Raw genomic sequence first — 25,115 nt, forward strand, 5'->3', positions numbered from 1 at the left:
CAAAATAAATCAAATCAACAAAACCCCCCAACCTTGAAGGACAAAAAGCACACAGGCAAGTGAGTACTGCCACAAGTCAGACAGAGTTTGAGGAAGCTGGCCAACAGCAGCAGTTCCCAGTTCACTGGACTTTTGTTTGCAATTTGGTTTTCGACTGACTTGAACCAGACCCAATATTTTCTTTGCATTTCTGGTATATCTGAAGTTCCTCTGATCTTTTTCAGCTAGATCAGGGTTCTCATTAGTATTTGTGCTCACAGCAGGAAGCCATTTTCCTCAGCAACAGCTACTGGCCTCAAGGCAGATCCACTGTATGTTTCTGTCCCTGGGCTGGACACCCCACAACCATCATGGGCATATCCTGGAGCGGAGGCTGGAAAACCACCAGATTTCATCTCTTTGGTATTTATAAGCCCAGTTATTCTTTAGATGTGGACAGATTTTGTTCAGAACAAAAGAAGGTTGTCTTCTTTTCCCTTTCCCTTGCTGGCTTGTGCTTCCTACACATACCTCTGAGCTACGGGTTGACATCTGCCACACAGCTGGAAAGAAAGCACAAGGGGAAAAGCATGGCAGCTGTGCTGGATGCAGAGAAGGTCTTCTGACCTTCAGAGCCAGAAGGAGGTCAGGTCCCTTGGGCACCCGACCTCCTTCTGAAAATGGCAAGAAGTGAGGCAGTGAACAGGAGCTGGGTGCCAAAACATCACTATGGAACCAGCCATGCATCAAAAGCACTGTACAGGCTGAAACCTGGTGTTTTACATTTAATGTTTTCAGTACCACAAGCTATAGAGATAGGTGAGAGACACTTGAGTTAGCTGGCTGTAAAGGAATCAACTTTTGAATTTCTCAAAGCAGTTTATGCTCTAACATAAAAAATCAACTGTCCTTTGGAGAGGTAAGTTTGGTCTTGAGATACGATGGCAGCACAGTTCTGGATGCTGCTGTTTCATTTGTCCTCATCTGTACTGCTGACAAATCTAAAAACTCTTTTGTGAACTTAAATCTACATACTTAAGTCTTACAAAACTGGCATGTGTGGGCCACTCCCCCGCTGGGGCAGGACTGGTGTCCCTAATGTGGATCCAATTTAATGGGTATTCAGTGATGGAAATAACAGGAACCATCCGATGAGACACCTGAACTTAATAGACACGAATCTTTCTCTTTTTGTTTCCTCAAAATAATCATTAAAGGTAGGTGCTTTGTAGCCCCAAAAGAAACCCTTGCATGTATCTGCTCTTGCAGCTTCCCCGAAGCTCTTGGGTGCCTCCATTACATGCTTCCCAACGGAGACTTGCCCTACGCGACTGCGGCTCGTGGCGCCGAGCGACCGGGATGGTTTTGGCAGAGGACCGGCAGCGCCGAGCCGGGCGGAACGCTGGTGCGCGGAACGCTCAGCTCAGCTCCCTTTCCCAGCCGGCGGCGCCGGGAGGACCACGCGTGGGGGCGGACCGCCGCGGTGGCCGCGCTGCGGGCGCGATGTGGAGCCGTGTCCGTGGCTGGGGCGGTGCGGCCAGGGGCTCCTGCGGGCTCGCGGTGCGGCTCCTGGCCGGCCGGGAGGTGGTGGGGGTAGCGCGGCAGCAACGGAGCTCTTGCAGGTACCGTCGCCTCCCCACAACCCTTCCTCGGCGGCGTGGGGGTTTTTGCCGGGCCGGGGCCATGTCCATGTCCGCGGCAGGGCCGCGCTCCGCCCCTTGCCGCTGCCTCTGGAGGGATGGATGTGCTCGGCTCCCCGGGGAAAGCCGGTCCGGTTCGCCGCAGCTGGGGCCGGGGCCGCCGCGGCCTATGCCCCGAGGGCAGGTTGTCTCCGTTGGCCTCCGCGTTGAAGGCAGGCCTCGTGTTTTAGCGGCTTAGTGCCGTGACTCTGTGCCTGGACCGGGCGGGTGAGGTAAGGGGGGCCCGCACAGTGTTCTCGGCGCCGCCTTCAGCTGCGCTGTTCTCGGGTGCCGCCGGGGTTAAACCCGCTCGGGCAGGAAGCAGGGCAGGCCCAAGTACGGGTGTCCTGCTGGGGCAGTGCGCTACCGACATTGGTGGGCAGAAGTCATGGGAAGAAGGGAGTAGTTTGGATTGAGTTTCTACCCTGAAAGAAAGTAGCTTAGATGTTAGGAAACTCTTTACTGTTTACGGTGGTTGGCAGAAGTTGTGGCTACCCCATCCCTGAAAGTGTTCAAGGGTGGGTTGGATGGAGCTTTGAGCAACCTGGTCTAGTGGAAGGTGTTCTTGCCCATGGCAGGGGGTTTGGAACTAAGTGATCTTTAAGGTCCCTTCCAACCCAAACCAGTCTGTGATTATTTGTGACCTGAGCATAATTTTACACAGTGTGTATCAGCAGAGCGGTACTACCAGTTGGCAGAGGTACATCCCCAAAGCACTGGCTAAAAGTAGTATTTGGAAGTTTGATTTTATTTTTTAAAAAGATTTAAACTGCTTTTGTTATACTTTTTTTTAATTTCAAAGCTCCTCGATATTTTTGAACAAGCTGTGAATACTGTGATAACCTCATGTATGAAAAAGCTTGGTTTCTTTTGTAGTTGTGTTTGCTTTCTTAAGTGAGGCTTCTGAGCATAAGACACAGCCAATGGTAGGTGGAATATAGTAATAGAAGCTGCAGTGTACTACTGGCTTTAAATGTTTAAGGCTTACAGTCTTGCTATAACAAAGATCTCTGAATGTATAATTAGCTTTAAGGAGGATGAAGCCTGAATTAATAAAAACCATGTGTTTGAAAAAGATCTGTGGAGGGTAGCTCACTGCGAAACAGCAGGACTCCTACCAACAGTAATGTGGTTCTGAAGCTGTTGGTTCTCAACATCAAAATTTAGGATTTAATGCTGACAATTTATGAAGTGCAGAGCGACTGAAGTAATAACATGGTGCCTGCTGAGAACAGCAGATTATTATTTTTAACAGATTATAAGCATTTCTATTTTAGAATAAAATACTAATTATTATTTATTGTGTGAGGGGGAGAGGTATGTAAAAACTCCTTCAGATCTATTGAAGTGCTTTATTTTGAATCAAATAATTGTATTTTTTTTTTTAATTTAGTAACTTGATAGTGATTTTTAAACAACAAATGAAGTCGTTGCAAATTTAAAAAATTAAACATTTAATTTTAGAATGTTAAAGAAAACAGTTATTTGAATATTATGGTAGTTTTTTCCAGGGAATGCAGTTGTGTCTGTGTTGCAGCAGCATCCCAAGCAGCTCCCTGCTGTCCCTGGCTTCACATCCTCACTTGCACCATGTCAGTTTTAGCTTCTTTACAGTGATTTGGTAAACCAGGTAAAATAGCTGTTCCAGAGGGAAAAATAACTGAAACTGCTTTTTTGTTAGTTACTGGGTTATCTTGCAGCAGGATCGATTTCCCCATATGTCTGCACAAATGCCTGGCTGTTATATTGCAGAGCATAGGGTAGAGGGATATGATCCATACTAATACCACAAGTATGAAATGATGTGAAGCTAAATCTGTGTACAGTCTTTTTCCAGGTGACTGATAGTGATCTCTTTGTTGTCTCATTTTAAGAGTTTCAGTCAGTGTTCTGTAGTGCTCATGAATCTAAATATCAGGTACCAGTAGATTCAAACTCTTAGACTGCTACCTGATGCAGAAATACTTAAAAAGTTATAAGTTCATAGATTAAACACAGTTTATTTGTGGAGGAAATAAAGTTTACTTGATTTTTTTGTGATGAAGAAACCATAAATGGTAAGAATTTTAAATAGTGCTCTAGCCCTTCTCAGAAGTTAAAAGATACATGTTTGACATGTACTTAACATACTCAGTTTGCACTCAGGCCTAAGCAGTTGTAACTGATGGGGGTTTTGTAGACTTAAAAAATTCAGCCTCAGGCCTTATTTGTAACCTCTGACTTTAATTTATTAAATTTTGTGTATCATCTAGCAAAATACAGAAATTCTTCAGCACAAGCAGCGTGTTTTCTACTGAGAAAGATAAATCTACCCCTTCCAAAGACAGCACTACTGAAGAGGAATCAAAGAGCAAGGAGGATGCAGCAGAAACACCAAAGAAGAAACTGTTAGACATTATTGGTAACATGAAGGTAGAAGTGAGCTACAGGAGAAAACTCCAACAGTTAAAAGCACAAGAGATGAAAAAGCAAGCCATAAATAAGCTGGAAAGCCCAGACACCGAAGGTGCTGTGCTTCAGAGAACTAGAGAAGGGATCCAGCGGTAAAGTATAACAGACTTCTCTCAGCCTGTTTTATCTTCTTCTTTTATTTTTTTCCCCATTTTTTTTTTTCATTGCTAAACCAAAATAAAGCATCAAATGCCATTTCCAGGCATGGCCAATAATCTTGTAAGGGAGCGTGATATACAGATGTAGATTGCATTAAATCATGGGAGAATCTGGACAAAAGATGATGTGTACTTTCTACCAAAAGCAACCTTTTGCTTGTGTGAGGCTCTTGAAAGGTAGCAATAGCATCTGTGGCCTCCAGGCTTCACATCCAAGGAGCTATGCAGTGGTGTAGGGCTGCTGTTTTCCCAGCTGTGAGCATAAGAGTTTGTTGGTGTCCTTTGGCAGTTGATGATTAGGACAATATAGGGCAAACCTGGATGACCCCCTGGCCACTCCCATTTGGGATAATGTGCAAGTGTAACTTCTGAGTTTTTAAGACATGAAAGTACAGAAATGTCAATTTAAATATATTAAGGCTTTCAGATTTTTTTTTTGTCTTTCCTTATCTGTTGTGTCTCTTACAGAGGCAGGCCTTTAAATCCAGAACTGGTCGAGGCCGCTTCTGCAGTTGCATCTTCCCTACCACTCGATAAGAAGCAGACAGAATCAGAACTACTTGCACAACTAAAACGACATGAAGAAACCACAGATAAACAGAAAAAGGGGGGAATTGTTAACTTACGGTCTGTATATTGAATTTTATTCTTAATAATGTTTGACATTCTGATTTTGCACTATCATCTTGAAGGTGACTGGGTTCTGTCTTGGAAAGATGGTGCTAAAAGGTACATTTGCAGAGGCTATCCTTGGAATTAATGATCATTGGTCTGGTTATACCAGACTCCCTAAATTTTGTCATCATTATTCTAAAATGGTTTTGCAGAAATGGAATTGTTTTCCTGCCCAGAATTATCCTTTCTTGGACAGGCTAGCAAAATAACATTATTTTTTTTTTTTATTCCAAGCTTCTGAAATTCTCATACAATGGATGGATTTGTAGATGTTTCAGACATTCTGTCTGGACTAGTGAATTTTCATGACAGCTCTGCAGAACAGAACTAGAGCAGCTCTGTTTATAGCCCCACCCTTCCTTTCAAAACTTTCCAGTCAACCCAAGAAACTCATCTCTTGGCTTAACTCATTTCCAGTGTGGCTTTCAAACAAATTAGACGCATTTGTTTAGAAACAGAAACAGTTGGGCATACTGCTCTTCTGGATGATGGCTAAAGAGAGGATTTTCGTTTTATCTCTTTTTTTCCCAGCTGGGATTCAGATAACCACACAGAAAATAAATCATTAAATCCAGGTGAAATGCTGAACTAAGGAGAATACTGGATCTTTAGCAACATAGGAATGTGAAACCTTTATTTATGGTGATTTGCAGTCTGAACTGCAAGCTGCTTATCTAGTTTTAATTTATTCTGTGAATTTGTCCAAAAGCAGGAGTTAAGTTTGACCATGTATTATTATTATTATTATTTATAGGTTGCTCTAGGGATGAGTAAAAGATCTTTCTATATTTATCAAGGTACTGCACACGGAACAGCTAACAGGCTATTGATTGTGGCTGATGTTTGCCTTTTAAGTGAGTGAAAACAGAGTGTGACAGATGATTGCAGACAGCTTGTGTTAGACGATTGCAAAGAGACTGGAATATATGGTGCTCAGTGAATAACTTTGTTGAACAAAATGCATGTTCTTCAGAGTCTGTGAATGGAAGAGGAAGAAACTGCGCTTTTACCTTTTAGCCTGTGTTCATGATTCCCTAGTAAGTGCTAATGGTGATAGTGGAGAGCAGAATGAAAGTGTCTCCAAACTTAGGAACTCTCTGCTATATGAGGAGGAAGCATGGGTTTAGGTAGTACATGCGAGCATTTCTAAAGGATGCATGCTGTGTGTGCACTGTTTTCATAATGCCGTTTAAGCCTGAATATAGAAGATCTCCTTGACAGAACCTTCTCTCTCCATCTGTTTTTGGAGCTAGAATTAGTAGTTTAAGAGTTAAGAGATCTGGCTGCTCTATGTAAAATTTACATGTTTGTACTTTTTTTGTTTGTGTGTGCAACATTACAGAAAACTTAAGAGACCCTTCCTAATGTAGAAAGTATAAATAAGGGACTATTTTATACAAAGCATATGTTCGTTAAGTGTTAGTTACTAGTGAGGTTGTACTATCTCTGTCACTGAGGTTTTCAGAAGAGCAGAGTACAAAAATGTCTTAATAGCTGCGCTGGCTGTTGGTGGCCAACTTAAACATTATTAGAACCTACTTCATTACCTGATAAGTCGTTGGGAGACTGTACTGATACTGACTGAGCTGCTGTGTGCAGTGGCTAACCTCATATGCATCTGCATCTGTTTGTTGAAGTATATTCTTCTCTAAAAGTGGTTCATCTGCCTACTGGCATCAAGGACTCGCTGTCCTTGCCACCCTGAAGCATTTACCCAGCCGTTGTTGCTGTGAAAGAAGGAAGGTCCCTAAGGAAGTTATAATCTAAGCAAAAAGACTTTTTTCTCTTGAAAGAGTGTTTAAATTCTACAGAAATTTAAAAACTGAAGTCCCTGCAGCTGTATAGTGTCTCTATATAGTTGATTGGTGGTTTAAGATGTGCTGTTACAACATTTTATAACATGCTTGTGGATGAGTCACTATGGTTAGAAAAATGGTTAGAAAAATGCATTTTACTCAACCAAAACCAGCCTTTTTGTTTTGCTAGGAATGCCATGGGTGGCTTGCTGTGCTTTTAGTTGGCAAGTTCTACTCCGCGAGACAGCTTTGTGCATGAGCTTTTTTACCCCTGGGAACGTAGATTCTTTTTTCTTTTCTCTCTTCTCTCTGTTTTTCCCCCACTGTATGGTCAGAAGTTTCATTTTCTTCCTTAATAATTAGGTAACAGTTTGAAATTCTTACCAGTAAATGAGTTTTCAAGAAACACCAGTGACTCCTGGTGACTGTCATGATTGAAAACTTGGTTAATAGTAACCTTTCTGAGATAAATGTGGTACTTTCAGCTTCCTGCTTAGTGTTTAAAAATGTTGGTTTTAAAAAGCACAGCAGCTCTCAGACTTTATGGGCATGACTTTATGCTCCAGAATACCTGTCTCACAAGGCACTAAAATGCTTTTAATGCGTTAGAAAGCAATTTTATTCATATACGATTGTTTTGTGTTGTATTTTATTTGACAAGAGAACACGGGTAATTTAACTTAATTTTTTTCCAGTAAAAGTTTTGCATTCAATATACTGACACACTTCAAAACCCAGTATGTATTCCTCCATTACTTAAAACTATTTATAAGTGAGACACCTTCGCAAGCAGTAGAGCTGTATAATGCTTAGCTGTGAAAGATTGTGATACTGCTATTTTGATTTATGATTCATGATAAATCATATATTGTTCAGATCTTTTAGTTTGTACTATTTTTTTCTTCACGGGATTGTGGCATGACCTCCAGAGGTCACTGTTGTATGCAGTTGTCTCATGCTTTGTTTTGAAGACAGCATGAGGACAGCCTGTTCGCTAGGAGGGGAAAATATTAACAATACAGGAATTTATTTTCCTGAGTGTGGGATGAAGTTTCACTCAGTGGAAATTACAACACCACTATACCAAAATAAAATCTGCAGCACTACAAGTTGAAATTTCAGCTCCTGTTTTGGGTGAAGAAAAAAAGTAATTCAGAGCTTAGGCTAAAGTATGTCCAAAGCTTATTGCGTCTCCATTTTTAGTATTGTAATTATTGGTTGGTAATCAGGAAGGAGAGAGAATGTGTGGTTGTTACAAAAGCTCTACCCCTTTGCATGTGTGGAGGGCAGAAGTATCTATGAACTTAGAATTTTAATGTTACGGTGGAACATGAGGTAATATCATGTAATATCTAACAACTGAAGGTACACTGGGGTTGGAGTATGACTTTGTAATCTGATGTTTTCATTACAAAAGGCATTAAAAACGCTTTCGTAGTTTTAGTTAATACAGGGGCGGTTGAAATGATGGAGTAATGATTGTTGCTGCCAGACATGTTCATATACTCATAATGGGGTGACATTAGAGCTTTCCAGGGAGAAATATGATACCACTGACTGCATGTTCTGATAGCTTGGTAGCATAGCCTGACCAGAGCTACTCTGCAAAACCACAAATAAATCAAGATCAGCTGTGAGGAGAGCTATGAGCAAGCCTGATCCCCCTGAAGCATGGGAACACTCCAGCCTTTCAAGTCACAGCTGAGTCAAGCAGTTGGGCTGGGCTGCATGTGGCTGACCTTAGTAATTATCTCCCCTTGACCCTCAGAAGTGTGTCAAGCCTCTGGCCTGACACCAGCTCACTAATGCCAGTAGGCACTTAATAGAGTAATTTCTAGTGTGAGGTACTCAACAGATCTGTAATTGTTTTGTCTTCAAGATTAAAATGAAAATATTTTAAACTTGTTTTCAGATGCCTTTCTTTCAGAGTAGGTGCTTGAAGAGCTATGCTGTTCTTGTTCTGCCATTGGAAACCACATCTAAGAGCAAGGAGAAATCCTACTGTGTTGCTGTGGCAATTAACTTTTACAGTTTTCCAGAAGTATTTCTTGTCAGTGAAATCTCTTTTGACTTAAACTGCCAAAACATAGTTTGGATTTCATTCAGATTTTCATAAAATGGATATTCAGTATTTTTGATTTGGCTTGTTTTTCCTTTTTTTGAGACCATATTTCTGTCCTCTATCTTGAGCACTGCAATTTTGCATGACCGCATGTTTCTGGAAGCAGTTGGCAGAGAGGGTAAGCTGTGAGGAAGAATTACCAGCTTGGTCTTTACTAACCAACAGACGTACCAGTTAAGGTGATTAGGTGGTGGAGGCAGAAAGGTGGTGTGTTTTGCCCTTTGTTTTCAGAATGAGCTGCATAGAACGCTGGCTGAGATCAGAGCATTTGCTCTTCATGTATGATTTTGAGTACAGAATTACAAAGGAAGATGTGGTCTGTTAATGCTGTAATATGATTACGCAATGCAACAGATTGCAGTGGATCAGGAAAGGTGACCTACTAAGTAGAGTGGCATGATTGACCCATGTCAGCTGATGTGTGAAGGCAAGCTTCCTTTTGGTCTGCAGCAGCACAGCTCTGTCCCTGGGCAGTGTTGGTTTGTGTAAAAAAAAAAACAAACTGGTGGATTTTTACCTCCCTATTTCAGCATATTCCTTGTATCCTCAATTACTTAAGCAACACATGTATCGTACACTCTGGAAATACTGGCAGATGTATGAATTTTTTCTGTTATTTGGAAACAAAATGATTTCAAAGAAAGCTTTCACTGTAGATCTAGTAGGCTAAAATAGTACTTTTCATTAAATGTGTATAGAATGTAACAACTGAGGTTGTTTAAAAAGTAAGACTTGAATGTTTAGTGACTTAAAAATGGGCGTATTTTGTGAGGAATGTAAAATTCTGTCTTATAGAGGCTTATGAAGCCAATTGAGAATAGAGTTTCTGATAATACATGTGACAAACTTCCTTGCTTTGTTGATATGTTGAGTTTTTACATTCATGTTTTTAATTTCAGTGACGTTATTTCAGGAATGGCAGTTAAAAGGCAGTCCCCAGCTCAGAGAGGTGTGAGGATATCTAGTCGCATTTCCTTGGACTTTGATGAGGATGGTCAAAGAATGAAGCCGGGAAGATTTTCACCTCAGTCTTCTGACTCTGGAAGGTATTTTTGTGAGACATCTATTTCAGTGTATAATGGATAGTGAATTGTGACTTCCTGTAAAGAACAAATTGGAATGTATGCATTGAGCCATGTAGATCATGCAAAAACCTCAAAGAAATGTCTTACAGCCACTCATTAGAAGAATTTAACCTGCTTGCTGAAATGTGTCTGGGTAACTTCCATGTTCTGGAACTACCAAACTGATAAGGTCTGTTAGGGAAGCATCCCTTGGGCCTCTTCAATGCTATAAGGCCAGCAAGCAGTGTTTTCTTTTCTGATGCAAAGCTTGTAGAAAGTGCAAGAGGGGCTTCTTGTAATGGAAGTTGAAGGGAAGAAGTGGAACAAGATTCTTGTCCAAGCCCTCTTTTAGATACTTTGGTCCTGAAGTTTTCGTTCAGTTATAAGCTATTGATTTCAGGAGCAAGGGAACTGATTTCATTATCAGCTGCTGAATATCTCTATAGATGTTTTTAATCTGGGATAATAATCAGACAGAGCTGATAAGTCACATGACAGTAATTTTGTTACTACATTATGATTCTTGACTGATTATGAGAAATACATTGAAGTTGTTGGATTGAAAGTTTTTGAAAGTTTGAAAAGATAGAAATAAAATGGTCTAAAAGTATAAACATGAAAACCTGAGCTGTTAAATGCTTGTACAGTGTGTATTATTTTATATCTTTGCCACACTTTTTGACATACTGCAAAGTAAAGTCAATTTCGCTTATGTTTGAGAACATTTATTAAATTTATGATATCTGAGAAGCTGTCTTGTTCTCTTTGTGTGATGAAACTGTACTGGGTATGTAACTTCAAGAACAGTACCTTAAAATAGTTTTATAATGAGCAAATTGTTTCCAGTCATGAGTTTCCTCCTGCATCCCTGAAAATCTAGTGGGCATACTTACCTGTTGATAATACGAAAAGAATGGGTTAGGAAGAATATCTAAGTTTAAATGGAGTCAGTAGATTTCAATGAAATGACTGATGTTGCTTTATAATCATGGAATCATAGAATAGTTAGGGTTGGAAAGGACCTTAAGATCCTCTAGTTCCAACCCCCCTGCCATGGGCAGGAACACCTCACACTAAACCATGTCACCCAGGGCTCTGTCCAGCCTGGCCTTGAGCACCGCCAGGGGTGGAGCATTCACAACTTCCTTGGGCAGCCCATTCCAGTGCCTCACCACCCTTACAGTAAAAAACTTCTTCCTTATATCCAATCTGAACTTCCCCTCTTACCCCTTGTCCTGTCACTACAGTCCCTAATGAAGAGTCCCTCGCCATCATCCTTGTAGCCCCCCTTCAGATACTGGATAATACATAATAATTTGAATTAGTCACTTTTAAATAAATATTCTTCCAAGTCCTGCTTGTATCTTTGGCCAGTGATTTTGGGAGTTACACACAGATAGGAAAATATAATCCTAAATCAGCATTCTTTTATGTCCCTGTAATTAGATTGTTCTGTGCTGAAGTAGATGTGGGGTAGTTACATCAGGATATAACAAACACAGGTTTGCAGGAATCTACGGTAAATCCAGAGATGTGAAATTTTAAGGTCAGGAAGGGCAAGTATTGCCAGAGTAACTGTGAATATGTAATAGGGTGAAGTAGGAACTATTCAGTAGAAACCTGGAAGATTCTGTGATTAGAAGAATCATTTGTTCTAAAGTTCGGAGTGTTCTACAGTAAAGGCATTGGTTTTTCTTTGTTACTATGTATATTAAAAAAAAACCCTGATTACTTGTTGAACTCTTGGGTTTGTAAAAACATTTCTAGCATAGGCTTATGCTAAAAATAAATTTGATTAAAAATAGGTCGTCAGAGTTTAGTATTTTTATATTCAGAAGAGAGAGCATCAGTGTGATGCTGTTTAAAGTGTACCATACAGATATACTTTGAGAGTTTGCCGTGTGGCAGAGAAGGTGGCTGTGTAATCTTCCAAAAAGGCTATTTATGCCATAATGTGGGAACTGTTTGATTTAGCTGTTGCCTGTTCTCTTCCTGAATTGTGCAATATTTTTTACAGGGAAAAAACCCAAATCACCAGATTCACTTTTTAGTTGCAACTTTGTAAAATTGCTTGAGTTCTGTGTTTGATACTGTTTAGATTTGTTCAGATTCCTCAATACTTCAGTAAAAAAATGACTGCAGATACAGTGTTTTGATTTCTGCTCATTCTTTTACATAGAAATGTTTTGGGAAGCTCTGTTACAGATGAATAACAAAGTCATAAACACTTTCTCTGGTTAAAAGCCTGAGGATTTAGTGAAAGTCACTATCTCTTTTTTTTTTTTTTTTTTTTTTTTTTAATTCTCTCCAGAGATCTGCTAGTTCATGAGAATATTTTGTGCTTTTGAATTTGTTATCTGGCAGTGTTGTGAAGTGTTGTGAAATACTAAATATCGTTTTTCTTTTTTGTTTATAGAAGTCTCAAAGTAGGAAAGAGGCTTAATATATTCACTAAGGCTTCTACAGAAACACAAAGCACACTGAAAACAGGTTAGTGGAAATTCAGTAATGAAAAACCCAGTGAAGCCAAGTTCTGAATTTTTAAAATACCAAGAGATTCACTGTTACAAAAAAGACTTACGACCTGTGAACTTCCTGCTTTCAGACTATAAATAAAATGAATAATGTAACACTGAGTTTTGCTAAACAAAACTTCCATGCAGTGTAATAGATAAATGTTTTCTGTACTAATCAGGATATTCTGTTACTGAATCTTCAACTAGATCAGGTTGTTCAGAGCCCCATCCAACCTTAAATATTTCCAGGGATCTGCCACCTCTCTGGGCAACACGTTCTGGTGTTTTGCCACCCTCATTGTAAAAAAAATACATCCTTATATCTAGTCTCAATAAACCCTCCTTTAGTTTAAAACCATTACCCCTTGACCTGTCAAAACAGGCCCTACTAAGAAATTTGTCCTCATCTATCTTACAGATCCTTTTTAAGTATTGAAAGGCCTTAATGTCTCTCTAGAGCCCTTTTTTCTCCAGGCTGAACAACCCCAGCTGTCAGTCTTTTCCTTGTAGGACAGGTCCTCCAGCCCTATGGCCATTTCTGTGGCCCTCGTCTGGGTCTGCTTCAACAGGTCCATGTCTTTCATGTGCTGAGGACTACAGAGTTAAATGCAGCACTCCAGGTGGGGTCTCACCAGAGCAGAGGGGCAAAATCACCTCCCTCAACCTGCTGGCCACACTTCTTTTTGCTGAGCCAGTTGGCTTTCTGGGCTGTGAATGCATATTGCCAGTTCACGTCCAGTTTTTCACCACCAGCACCCCCAGGTCCTTCTCTGCAGGGCTGCTAGCAATCCCTTTATCCTCCAGTCTGTATTGATACCAGGGGTTGCCCTGACCCAGGTGTGAGGGACCTTTCACTTGGCCTTGTTGAACCTCATGAGGTTCACATGGGCCCACTTCTTGAGCTTGTCCAAGTCCCTCTGGATGGCATCCCTTCCCTCAGCCATGTCAAATGCACCACTCAACTTGGTGTCATCTGCAAATTTACTGATGATGCACTGAATCCCACTGTCTGTGTCATTGGTGAAGATATTAAACAGTACTGGTTCCAGTACAGGCCCCCAAGGGACACCATTTGTTGCTGATCTCCATCCAGACAATATGCCATGGACCACTACTACTAATTCCTTGTGCACCAAATACACATGCCGAAACTCATGTAAGATTAAAAAACTAACAGCAAAACAGGTATGCCCCACCTTCATCTTCACTGAATGCCGCAGCTCTGAAGGAGCATCCATAATGAGGGGGATAGCTTTCACACACGTAGATTTAGCTTTACTATAGTTGGGGTTTTGGCTAAGAGGGTGTGGATATATCAAGTCATCTAAAGAATTCCTGCTCTCACTTTTCTTTCTGAACAATGAAAATGTGCATTATTAGCACTCGTCAATACACTTGTTTCCCTAAGCTATTCCAAGGCCATTTAGGGGAAAAAAACCTCCACCCAAACCTGTATTCCAGTCTAGTGACTTAGAACTATATATAAAGCCGGCAGCTGCAGAAGAAGTAGTACTCCTCTCTGATATCTTAGAAAATGATACATATTTATTTCCGTTTCAAGAGTAGGACTGTTGGCTTTTGCCAGATTCTAGCTGAGTAGTTTCCTCCTTTTTTCACACTTGAAACTGCAGGGAGAAGTTAATTTGGTTTCTTAATTTCTTTACTAAAATGTCACATAGTGCTATTTGCATATTTTCAGGCAGCTGTGAGCTTTCTGAATGCAGCCACTTCTGTGGTGGACTATGAAAGCTGCATATTAGAATGGAATTCAGTTTGCTGTTTTTTAAGACTGTCCATTTCCTTAAAATTGTTTCATTTTACATAATAAGTGATGCAGTGTTTGTTTTTACCTGTCTTGATAAATATGTTGTTCAAGTAATTGGCATTTTAATTGAATCAAATCTGCTTGGAGAATTGAACCTTTTTTGCATAGCACAATGCAGACTCACTGGCACATGGTAGTCACCCTAGATAAAAAGTTGAGATACGCTTTTTTTTTTAACACAAAACTGGAATGTGCACACATTGTGTAAGAGAGCCTAATGACAACATTTTTTTTTGGCATTAATCTCAAGAAATACCAGTGTGATACTTGATACCTTTATACATTTGATTCTGTTTAGACTCATAGTAGTGGGAATAATGAGTTAAGGTATTGTTTATACATAACAGAAAAGCAAGTTCTGTGTTACATGTTGAATATTTATTTTGAAAACCTGAATGTTCACTGGAAAGTCAGTTGTCATCCTGACAAAAAATGATAACTGTTAACATATCAGTAACTGTTAACGTAAAATGTCAGTATTTTTGGTTTCACAGAGGTGAAAATACAGTGTTTATCACCTTTACTGCAAGCTTGAAAAAATGTTTTCTGCTTTCTTCTAATAAAAGATTTATTAGAAGGTATTCTTTTAAGATGTGGACAATAATTTCATTCTGATATGGTTTCTCATGTTGTCTCTTATCTGTATTTTATTGTTGCCTCCAGCCCTCAAATCAAAGTAGGCAGCTAGGGAATATATGTCTGGCAATTTCCCTGCTAAGAAAGAAATAATTTGCAGAAGTATCTTCTGATTTAAAAATGAGACCACTTTTCAATATGTAAAAATATTGTTTGCCCTTTCATTTTGTTTTTTTTTCATAAAGGGGGGGGGGGTGGGGTGTTAACTCATTTGAGTTGTAAGCCACTAAGCCAAAGATGAAATTGTATCTTAGTTTCAAATACTTGCACTTACGAGTAGTAAAATAATAGCTCATTGGCATTGATCCACGTCAAATGGACTGTAATATTTGAATTCACATCAAGAACTCTGTTCTAAGGAGCTTAGTGTGAATTGATAACAGGGGGAGACAAGAAAACAAAGGGGAGCACGACTTAGGCCAGCTGATGAGACAGCAGCCCAAGGCACTGCCAGTGGTTCCTCCCTGTCCTCTGGTGACAGCTTGTTCCCTTTGCTTCAGTGATGCGGTTCAGTCTGGGCTCATGACCAGTTCTCCTGGGCGGAGGGACAGGAACTCCTGAAGAGTAACTCTGCTGCCATATGACTATACTTTGATTAAAAAAAAAATTATCGGGAGAGATGTATCCCTAAAGGGATTGTCTGACTCTGGGAGAAGAGGATAGGAATTCAGGATTTCTCAAGCCCAAGAGACAAAAACTGGGACACTCACAAGTGTTGGGGAAAGAATTGTCATCAGTAGATTGAGTTGTCTCCCTGAAGGAGAGTATAGTAATGAAATACCTGAAAACTCCTGTAGTAAGCAAGATTCCTTTAGCAGAGTGCAGCAGTCAAGTTCAGAGTTTGTCATATATAGAAGCTGTGAAACACAAAAAGGAAAAAAGATTATGGAAAACCTAAATTCCTGTTCTGTGTGAAAGGTCTAAAAAGAAGTCACCTAGGAGTTCAGAGTACATTTTCATCAGGTAACTGAGACTTTAATGTACTTTCGTATCAACAGAGAATTCTTATTTGAAAAAGGTGATTCTGGCATCTAAGGTAGAAAAATGTTCACAGCCGAAAGAACTAATCTCTGTGAAGGTTAATGTTAAAGGACTTAGTTTTAGCTAGTGAGAAGTCTTTAGCTTGTTGACAGATCTTTATAAATTTCTTTTTTAGTATCTTCACCAACTATCTGGGATCTGGAGTTTGCGAAGGAGGTTGCAGCAGTAACTGCACAGCCTCCCCGGAACGGTTTTGAGGAGATGATTGAGTGGACGAAAGATGGACTACTGTGGGAGTACCCAGTTGACAATGAAGCTGGTATGTACACTGTTAACTTCTATTGTCTGTCTATAGTTATCTTTTTTTTTTTTAAGAATTAGAGCATGTTATGACCTCTGACTGTTTAAACATAGCGTTTCAGCTATGAGTCATGCATTTGAGAGTAAACAAATACAACTTTCCAACTGTCCTAAATCAGAGCTGCTTCAGATGAACTCATTCTGGCGCTCTGCAGGTGATGTCCTCCAGGTGGTTTGGCTGATCTGTGCACTGGCTGCTGCCAAAAAGGGGAGAAGTTCCCTCCCTCCATCAGTCCTGGTGCTTTCAACACCAAAAGGCCATTCAAGTCTATTACATAATACCTTTTACTGTGCAACTTCTTTGAAAAACCTGAATGGAGAATCTTAAAACTGCTGTCTGTATTTTATAATGCTGATTCTGTTCTTTGGTGTGGCTCTCAGACCAAGTGGCTAGCCGGATCCTAATCAGCTATCTGCCAGTTCCATGTCTGCGTTGGCTGAGTGTTAAACAGTTGCTTGCTCCCTTTGTTCTGTCTGTTTCATAAGTAGCCACAATATTAATTCACTCTGGGCATCTATCTTAACCAGACATCTTTGTGCACAGTATTTATTTTTAGTACCAGTAAAAAAAAAAAAAAAAAAGCTCTGTGTGAAGTTAAGCCAGCAGAGAGAGAATGAATGCTAAGGGAGGGAAGAACAACTACACAGAGCAAGTGCACACTTAGGAAAAGGGTCTTCATAACTTCAGGGAGGGCTTGGCTGTGTTGTGTTTTTGGCATTTTTTTAAAGACTTTAAAGACGTCACACAGAACTACTTTAGAATGATTCAGTCACTGAAAGCAAAACAGGTTAGTATCTGAAGCTGCGAGTCTTTGAAAATCTGTCCTGTACTGAGTTGCAAATTGCATAATGTGGTGCATTGTTTCTTAATGTTTCTTCTCATCCTATTTTGGCAGTTTCTTCATAGAATTTAATCACTGCTCCCAGAATTGATCAGTTCCATCATGTGGCAATCTGAGTATACTCTAGTCATGTTTTTGCAAGCTGAAAACCATTGTGGCTAATGGTTTTTCTGTTGTTGTAATGTGGCTGGAACCCTGCTGTCTGGGGCCGTAAGTTGACAAAGTATCTTTGGCGGCCAGTGGTTTTTCTCTTGCAGCAATGCGGCCGGAACCGTGCTGTCTGGGATGGGGTGCCGAATGGACAAAGAGTCTTTACATATATTTAAACAAGAGTCTTTATTGATCTGTCTACAAAGACTGGTCATGTGGAAAATTCCAGTGGAATGTTCTAAAATCTATCACCTCTCAGGCTGAAATACCAGGACAGTAAATTACAGCTTATCAGAATGCCAGCCATAGTCTGTTAATCAGATCAGGTGTGTCAAAAGCTTGAGAACCTCACTCCAATTATATCAATGTACTATAATTTTAGTGGCTCTGCAAAAGAAAGATGTCCCTTCCTGCTGTTAATTTTGCAGTTTGTACCAGTCATCTCCCTCAATAGGAAGACATGATCTCAGCTTGTTCTCTATCAACAAATGTGTGGATTTTCTTTTATGCCACAAACATATATAAGTCTTCTGTTGAAGAAGCATGTTGTCATGGTTTAAAACCAGTCAGGCAGCTCATTCACTCACTCCCCCCCTTCTTGCCCTCCCCCTGCTCCCATGGGTTGAGGTAAGAACAGTTTAGTACCTAAGGTATAACACAAATCACTACTGCTACCACCAGTAATAACAATGATAAAGGAAATAACAAAGGAAGAGAATACAACACCTCAGCACCAGCCGACCAATAACTCGCCCCACCCCACCCGACCAAGCACCCACCAATACCTCATCCAACCCCGCAGCCAACTAGCCCTTCCGGGTAACTCTCAGTTACATCCTGGGCATGACGTGCTGTGGTATGGAATACCTCTTTGGTTAGTTTGGGTCAGGTGTCCTGTCTCTGCTTCCTCCCAGCTTCCCTCCTCCCTAGCAGAGCATGAGGCTCAGAAAGTCCTTGGCCAGACCAAACATTTGAGCAGTAACTAAAACCATCGGTGCTATCAGCACCATTCCCAGGCCTAAAGTCAAAAACACAGCACTGCACCAGCTACTAAGAAGGAGAAAAAATGACTGCTGCTGCTGAACCCAGGACACATGTATACTCAACTTCTAGCATTATGAAAGCCTTTAAAGTTCTAAATGAAAGAAGACTGCTTATAACTGTTTTACTTGGCTTCAGAGCATCTCTGGTGTTCTTGTTGGAATGCTTTACTGAGGTACTGTGCTGTGCTTTGAGATATCAGGGCAAGGTCAAGATTTTTAGAACCTCTCTGGCCTTGGTGTGAGCATCTGAAGATGTGGCTAGACATACTGGCTTGCTGCAGTGGCCAGTAGCAGTCTTCCCCCACCACCCCACTGCCCTGTTGTTTGTTCCTGCCTGCATGACCTTTTCCTTACCTGATGCAGTTAAATGCAGAAAACTGCCTTTTTTCGCTCCATCTCCCTGATCAATCTTTACCAAATCAGCAAACCATTGGTATAGCTTGCATAAAATTGTTCTCACTCCTCCTCCATTCTGCTTGCCTCTTCTGCTTCTAGTAGCTTTAGTTCTGCTCCATGACTTGCCATAGAATCGTAGAATGAATCATAGAATGATTAGGGCTAGCAAGTACTTTAAGATCATCTAGTTCCAGCTCCCCTGCCATGGGCAGGGACAACTCACACTAGACCGTGTTGCCCAAGACTCTGACCAACTTGGTCAGGGATGGAGCTTTTATCCTTATAGCATGTCAGCGACACTCCCTACAAGGATGGACACATGAATTTGAGATTCCGTCTTTAAGGCAAGATTGATCATATCTTGGAAGGGTTAGTGTTTTAGCTAGAGAAATTCCTCAGGCTTTCTGCGTCATAGTATGTGGGGGATTGGAAACAGGATATTGAGAATGGGTGACTTCTTGCTTTGAGGTTGATGAAGAAAACCTTTTACTTTAGACTCCTGCCATGCATGTTCTTTCAAATTAGGTTTCTGAGGACAGTGCAAGAGAAGTTGAGGAACAGATGGTTCTTCCCATGCAGTGGAAGTTATGGCTTGCTGGGGGTGGGGGGAATCGTGTGAGCATATCTCATCAGTTCCCACCAGAGGCTTCGGCCTCTGTTGTTTTGAGCAGTTGTATATTTTTTTGTGATGCACACTTTACTTCTTTTTGTGGACTGAAATCGTGAAATATGTGGTCTAACTGAAATGTTTGGACTTAGCCCTTCATCCCCAAACCATATACCGTGTGTTTGAATATATCGTGTGTTTGACAGATGGGAGATGAAAATATATGATGTAGTATTTCCTTCTGACCTACATATAAATGGTTTAATTTCTTTTGGGTTTGAGATAAAAATTGGTGAAATTATTTACGAGACATAATCTCTCCTGATACTCTGTATCCCGAAAAGAAGACTTTCTAGATGGCCAAATTTTACTGTCAGCATTATGTAGGTTGTTGCAGTAGTGAGTTCATTGGTTTACTTCTCTTGGATTTTTGTGACCAGCAAAAGTATGGAAATCTGGAAAATATGTTAGCTTGTGAAAGCAACCAGCAGCATCCAGGTATGGTGAGATTCCAGTGGGGAAAGTCAGTGTGGGTGGCATTATGAAAGGATCATTCCCCCATGTGCTCAGCACTGGTGAGGCTGCACCGTGAGTGCTGTCAAGATTCTGGACAAGTTCTGGACCCGTCATTACAAGACAGATGTTGAGTTGCTGGAGGTCCAGAGGAGGGCAACAAAGCTGGTGAAATAATGCAGACTTAATGAAGACAAGCTGAGAGACTTCTCCATCCCAGAGATGTGCATCATTTCTTCTGAAACTGTCGAAACCTAGGACCTGCGTGGCTTAATTACCTCAGTTTTAGTAGTCCTTATGTAATGTCATCAAATAATATATCCTAGCTAGTTATAAAAAACATATACACGTATGTCTGCGGTGTAAATTTGCCAGTCTTGTAATCTGAAAATTGTATGTCTAATAACATACTTTTACTTTAAGCTGCAAATGTAATTTACAAATTTAGGGTCAAATAAAAATTTTCGCATACCTCTAACTGAAGAAAAATCAATTGCAAATCCCAGTTTTCTTTTTTTTTTTTTTTTTTTTGTCTCAGAATTGGGAACTGTGAAAGCAGCCAATTTACATAGGAATTTGTAGAACACAAATTGTGAGGGAAATCCACAGGACAGAGAACAAAAATTTACAATAGTATCTGAGCTGTGTTTGTTTAGAGATCTACAATCATCTCTTGTTCCTGTGGATGCTTTTGAATGCATCATCCTTTGCTCTGGTTGCAACTTAAAAGTAGCAGCTGGTGAGCTACATGACATTTTTACATCAGTGTACACTCACAGGTTCAGAAAGTGTTAGGAAAACAACTTTCTGAGCCCCTTTTGATAACAATAGGATGTTAAAACCATGACTTGGAATGAATATGGTAGTGTGTTTGCTGTTCTGTATTAGATACTTCATGAGGTTGCCTCATTTGTTCAAGACTAGCTTGTATTCTTTAACCTTCTGCAGAATTTAGGCAATCAGTATTTCCATAAAGCACTTACGAAGAAGATGTCGCTGGTGTAAAAGGTGGTACCCATGATGACTCAGACTCTTCCCATATTGAACAAACTGGGTTTTAGCAAGAAGATTGATTTATTTTGTTAATTATTCCCCGTGCTTCTGCCCTGGCATCAGCTTTCAGCAAGGCTACTAGCCAGAGAGTTGAGGTAGATACTGTTATAAATGAGAGCACAAAATGGCAGTAATATGCTAGACAGGACTGTGATAATGCTGGTATGTTTTATGTGATTTCAGATTATTTGCTAACTGTAATTCTTTTTAACTTTGTTAAATTTGCTGTTATGATAACTTTGTCATTTTTTTGTCTCTTCTCTTAGGGATGGAAGATGATGCTGAATTTCATGAACATATCTTTCTGGAGAAACACCTCAAAGACTTTCCCAGGCAAGGACCTATTCGCCACTTCATGGAACTAGTCATCTGTGGGCTTTCAAAAAACCCACACCTCAGTGTTAAACAGAAGATTGAACATATTGAGTGGTTTCACAAGTATTTTGAAGAAAAGAAGGAATATCTTAAAGACATTTGAGACTTGGGAAAGTGTTTAACCTTGAACTAAAGAATCGTTACATCAAAATTGACAATTTCTTATAATGGAAATACAGAGTAATCATGTGACCTGGAAACTGTATTTTTAAAGAATAAACTGAAAGGTCGTACTTTCATGTGTGCATGCCCACATATGTGTCGATATTTTTTGACTACAAATGAAGGAACTGGAAAGTATGGCTTTTGTAGAATGTGCATTTAAAGTTTAGTTTACCAAAATTGCTGTAATTTAAACACAAAACTCATCTTCTGACTGTACAAAATACTGGGTCTGACTCCACTTCCTACACCCTTCACACTTGGTGCGTATCTTAACAGGTTTGATCACTTTTCCCATTCTGGAAAACTTGCAATGCTTTCCTTTTTAACTCCTGATGTGGCTCTAATTTTGAAAAGCTGTTACTGAGATCATAACAGTTTGTTTTGCTCATTCATGAAATACACTTATTTGGATGGCATTAATCCTTTCTATCCTCCTTTCACTAATTGTCTTTATTGGTTCATTTAAAAATTTTTGGTAATGAGTAAGTCATTTGAATTGAATGTTTGTTAGGTTGTCTGCTTAATGAAAAGGCTATTATATCCAAAAGATGTGTACACAGCATAATACTGCTGAATTACATAAAACAGTATGGGAAGTCTCTCCTACCATCCATACATCCATGACGAGCTTCCCATCAGTATTTGTTTAAAAATGGGTCTGGTTGTCAAATAATCCATAAAGTTCTGTTTCATTAGAACAAGCAGTTTCATGATTACTACAGTGTTTGGAGCTGAGGCTTTATCTCCTTCCTCTGCAGGGCTAGAAAGAGGACTTGATGTTGCTGGCAAGGAGAGTTGTCGCCTTCTGATTGGTGTCACATGATACCACTGCTGTTTTCTGTCTAATTCTCTGATGCTGGTGAAGTAACTTCATATTTTCTAGCTGATCCTTTATTCTAATTAAATGTGTGGCCCTTTGTGTCTATTAAGCAATTGCAGTATATTTTATCTTGGTCTGTAGCTAAATTTTCATCCAGAATTGCTCACTCAGTCATTGAGAATCCTGGATTACTTTCTTGCTTCTTACCTTTCCAGAGCATTTCCAGACTTGCATATTGTGTTCTTGTTCTCTTGCATTCACTCCAAACACTTTAGCAGCTCTTGGCCCTATAAATAAGCTCCTGTCTTTTTCTCACATTTCCTTGCAACTCAAGCAGGAAGGAGGAAGTTATGGAATGAAGGTAAAACACTGGCTTCATAGGCAAACTGATTTTAAAAGCAGAATTGCAAGAAAGCAGATGAAAACCAAAGAGTTGGCCTCTTTTTGTGAGTTGAAATATTACTGCTGCGTTCTGCTCATCTGCAGGACGTGAGTTTGCTTGTCTGGCAAAGGGCAAGACTTGGGCAGTGAGAAGGAAAAGCAGCTTCTTGACTTCCTAGCTGCAAGAACGGCAAGGTTCAAGTCCTGTAGAAATTCTCAGAGACTTACTGGCTTTGGAAAGGAGAGTGAGAGTTATATCAAAATATCCCCATTTATTAATAGGATAATTTTTAATTTTTGGTTCAAGGCTCAGATATGTCTGATTTCAAAAATACTGTGCTTCCCAGATTGCTACCAAACTGTGCTGCACAGCTGGTGTTCTGTATTTCAAGACTTTTCTAAAACAAGGTACAGTGACTTTTCACCACAGGCTTTTAGAAATGGCTTCTCTGTGTGTTTGCATTTAACATGTTCTCATATGAAAGATGGGATGCTCAGAAGCTCAGCCCTTAATGGAAGAGTTTCAGAAGTGTTAGCTGTGTATGGAAGTGCTGAATTTCACAGCACTGGGAGTGAAGTCAATGTTATTGTTTAAACAGATTCATTAGGAGGTCAGTACTTCGACAAGCTCTTAACAAGAGCTCTTAGTACTTAGGGTCTTTGAAAAGCTGTAGTAATTCCTACTTAGATGCTTAAATATAGATTTGAGAGTTAATACTTGGCAACAGGATTTGAATAATCAAACCTAGCTGCACATATGTATGGGTGCTTACTGGGACTGCTCAAGGCACATTAAGAGAGCTCAAGTGGCAGGGCTTTTATGTGTGTCGGTTTTTTGTGGTATATGCTTCTTGGTAGCAGGCTTGCAGGCATTTAAGGTGTTGCTTACAGATGAGTCACTTAGAAGCATAAAAAATCACCCCTTTCCTGTTGCAGCCTAGAGGATAAAAGCTGTCTGCCACTGCTCGGAGTGCAGCCAGTGCTGCAACTAGTGATTCCCACACTGGAGTCATTCAGGCTTTTCTTATGATGGTTGGTTTTCCCTCTTATAACTGGTTAGGTGGTATTACACATAACTTAACAGACTCAGCATTAGGATCTGTTCAAGGCAAAATAGCATTTGTTGTGTTCTGTGGTCTTACATTTTCTTCTCTGTGCATGAAGCTGAGGTCTTGTTAATGTGCTGCTAATGCTATACCTCTGTGACACCCACATTGGAAAGTTGTCTGGCTTGAGGGGGAGGAGCTGAATCAGTTGACACTGCCCTGAGAAGATCAAGAAGATGGAGCAAACTGACCTGGAGCCCTAATTGCAGTGAACCCTGTCTATGTGCAACTTTTAGGTGACATTTTTTTATCTGGGGTGACTACAATGGATACATAGCAGAACATCTTACTGATCAGAGATGGCTGACCTACTACTGCAGTTGCATGCAAAGGCACAGAGACACACTGTTGGCTATGGTGGTAGCTGCCGGTAGCAATGTGAATGATGGGCGTGGCTTCCCCAGCTGAACTGCTACCCTGTGAATAAGTCCAAGCTCCTTTTCCTCACTTTTTCACCCATCTGGTGCTACAGCAGTGGTTCTTTGGCCATCTCAGAGGTGATGGAGGCACTAGTGCAGGTGGAAGGCCTGGCAGAGGGCAGTAACTCTGTTGGCAGAGCGAGGGAATAAAGGGGGGACTGAAAGGGGCCCATATAATTTGTAAAGGTGTAATGGAGGTGCTAGTTGATGAGAAGCTCAGCATGACCCAGCAGTGTGCGCTTGCAACCCAGAAAACCAGCTGTATCCTGGACTGCATCAAAAGGAGCGTGACCGGCAGGTCAAGTGAGGTGATTTTGCCCCTCTACTCCTACAGAGGCTACACCTGCAGTACTGTGTCCAGCTCTGGGGCCCCCAACACAAGAGGGACATGGACCTACCTGAGTGAGTCCAGAGGAGGGTCATGAAGATGATGAGACGGCTGGAGCACCCTTCCTATGGACACAGGTGGGGAGAGTTGGGCTTGTTCAGCCTGGAGGAGAGAAGGCTCCAGGGAGACCTTAGAGCAGCTTCCAGTACCTAAAAGGGCCTACAAGAAAGCTGGAGAGGGACTTTTGCAAGGGCATGTAGTGACAGGACAAGGGGGAATGGCTTTAAGCTGACAGAGGGGAGATTTAGATTAGATATTAGGAAGAAACTTTGAGAGTGGTGAGGCCCTGGCACAGGTTCCCCAGAGAAGCTGTGGCTGCCCCATCCCTGGCAGTGTTCAAGCTCAGGTTGGATGGGCCTATGAGCAGCCTGGTCTAGTGGAAGATGTCCCTACTTGTGGCAGGGGTGTTAGAACTGTACGATCTTTAAGGTCCTTTCCAACTCAAACCAATCTATGACTCTATGAAGCAAGTGTGAATGGTGTAAGGAAGAGCTGGAGGAATGATTGTATGGATTGGTTACAAGATTATCTGTGCTGGAATTGCAGCCTTACCAACCAGAAGAAGGATGGCCATGGCTTAATTTAAGCCTTCTGACCTGGCAGAGGAACTTAAAG

At 40.8% G+C, this 25,115-nt stretch overlaps 1 protein-coding gene across 1 annotated transcript; it reads left to right on the plus strand.

The window, feature by feature from the left end:
- The first annotated feature begins 1,312 nt into the window (after window positions 1-1,312).
- On the plus strand, window positions 1,313-21,414 carry MRPS31 (mitochondrial ribosomal protein S31). The gene is made up of 7 exons (XM_061457436.1): window positions 1,313-1,601; window positions 3,911-4,201; window positions 4,736-4,894; window positions 9,760-9,906; window positions 12,341-12,414; window positions 16,058-16,201; window positions 21,113-21,414. Exons 1-7 carry the CDS (start codon window positions 1,339-1,341, stop codon window positions 21,322-21,324), a joined length of 1,290 nt encoding a protein of 429 aa, XP_061313420.1. The 5' UTR covers window positions 1,313-1,338; the 3' UTR covers window positions 21,325-21,414.
- Window positions 21,415-25,115: the final 3,701 nt, after the last annotated feature.

Source organism: Pezoporus flaviventris, unplaced genomic scaffold (genome assembly GCF_033815535.1).
Source record: "Pezoporus flaviventris isolate CSIRO_AGI_PZ_B2104156 unplaced genomic scaffold, CSIRO_AGI_Pfla_v1 ptg000025l, whole genome shotgun sequence".
NCBI lineage: Eukaryota > Metazoa > Chordata > Aves > Psittaciformes > Psittacidae > Pezoporus > Pezoporus flaviventris.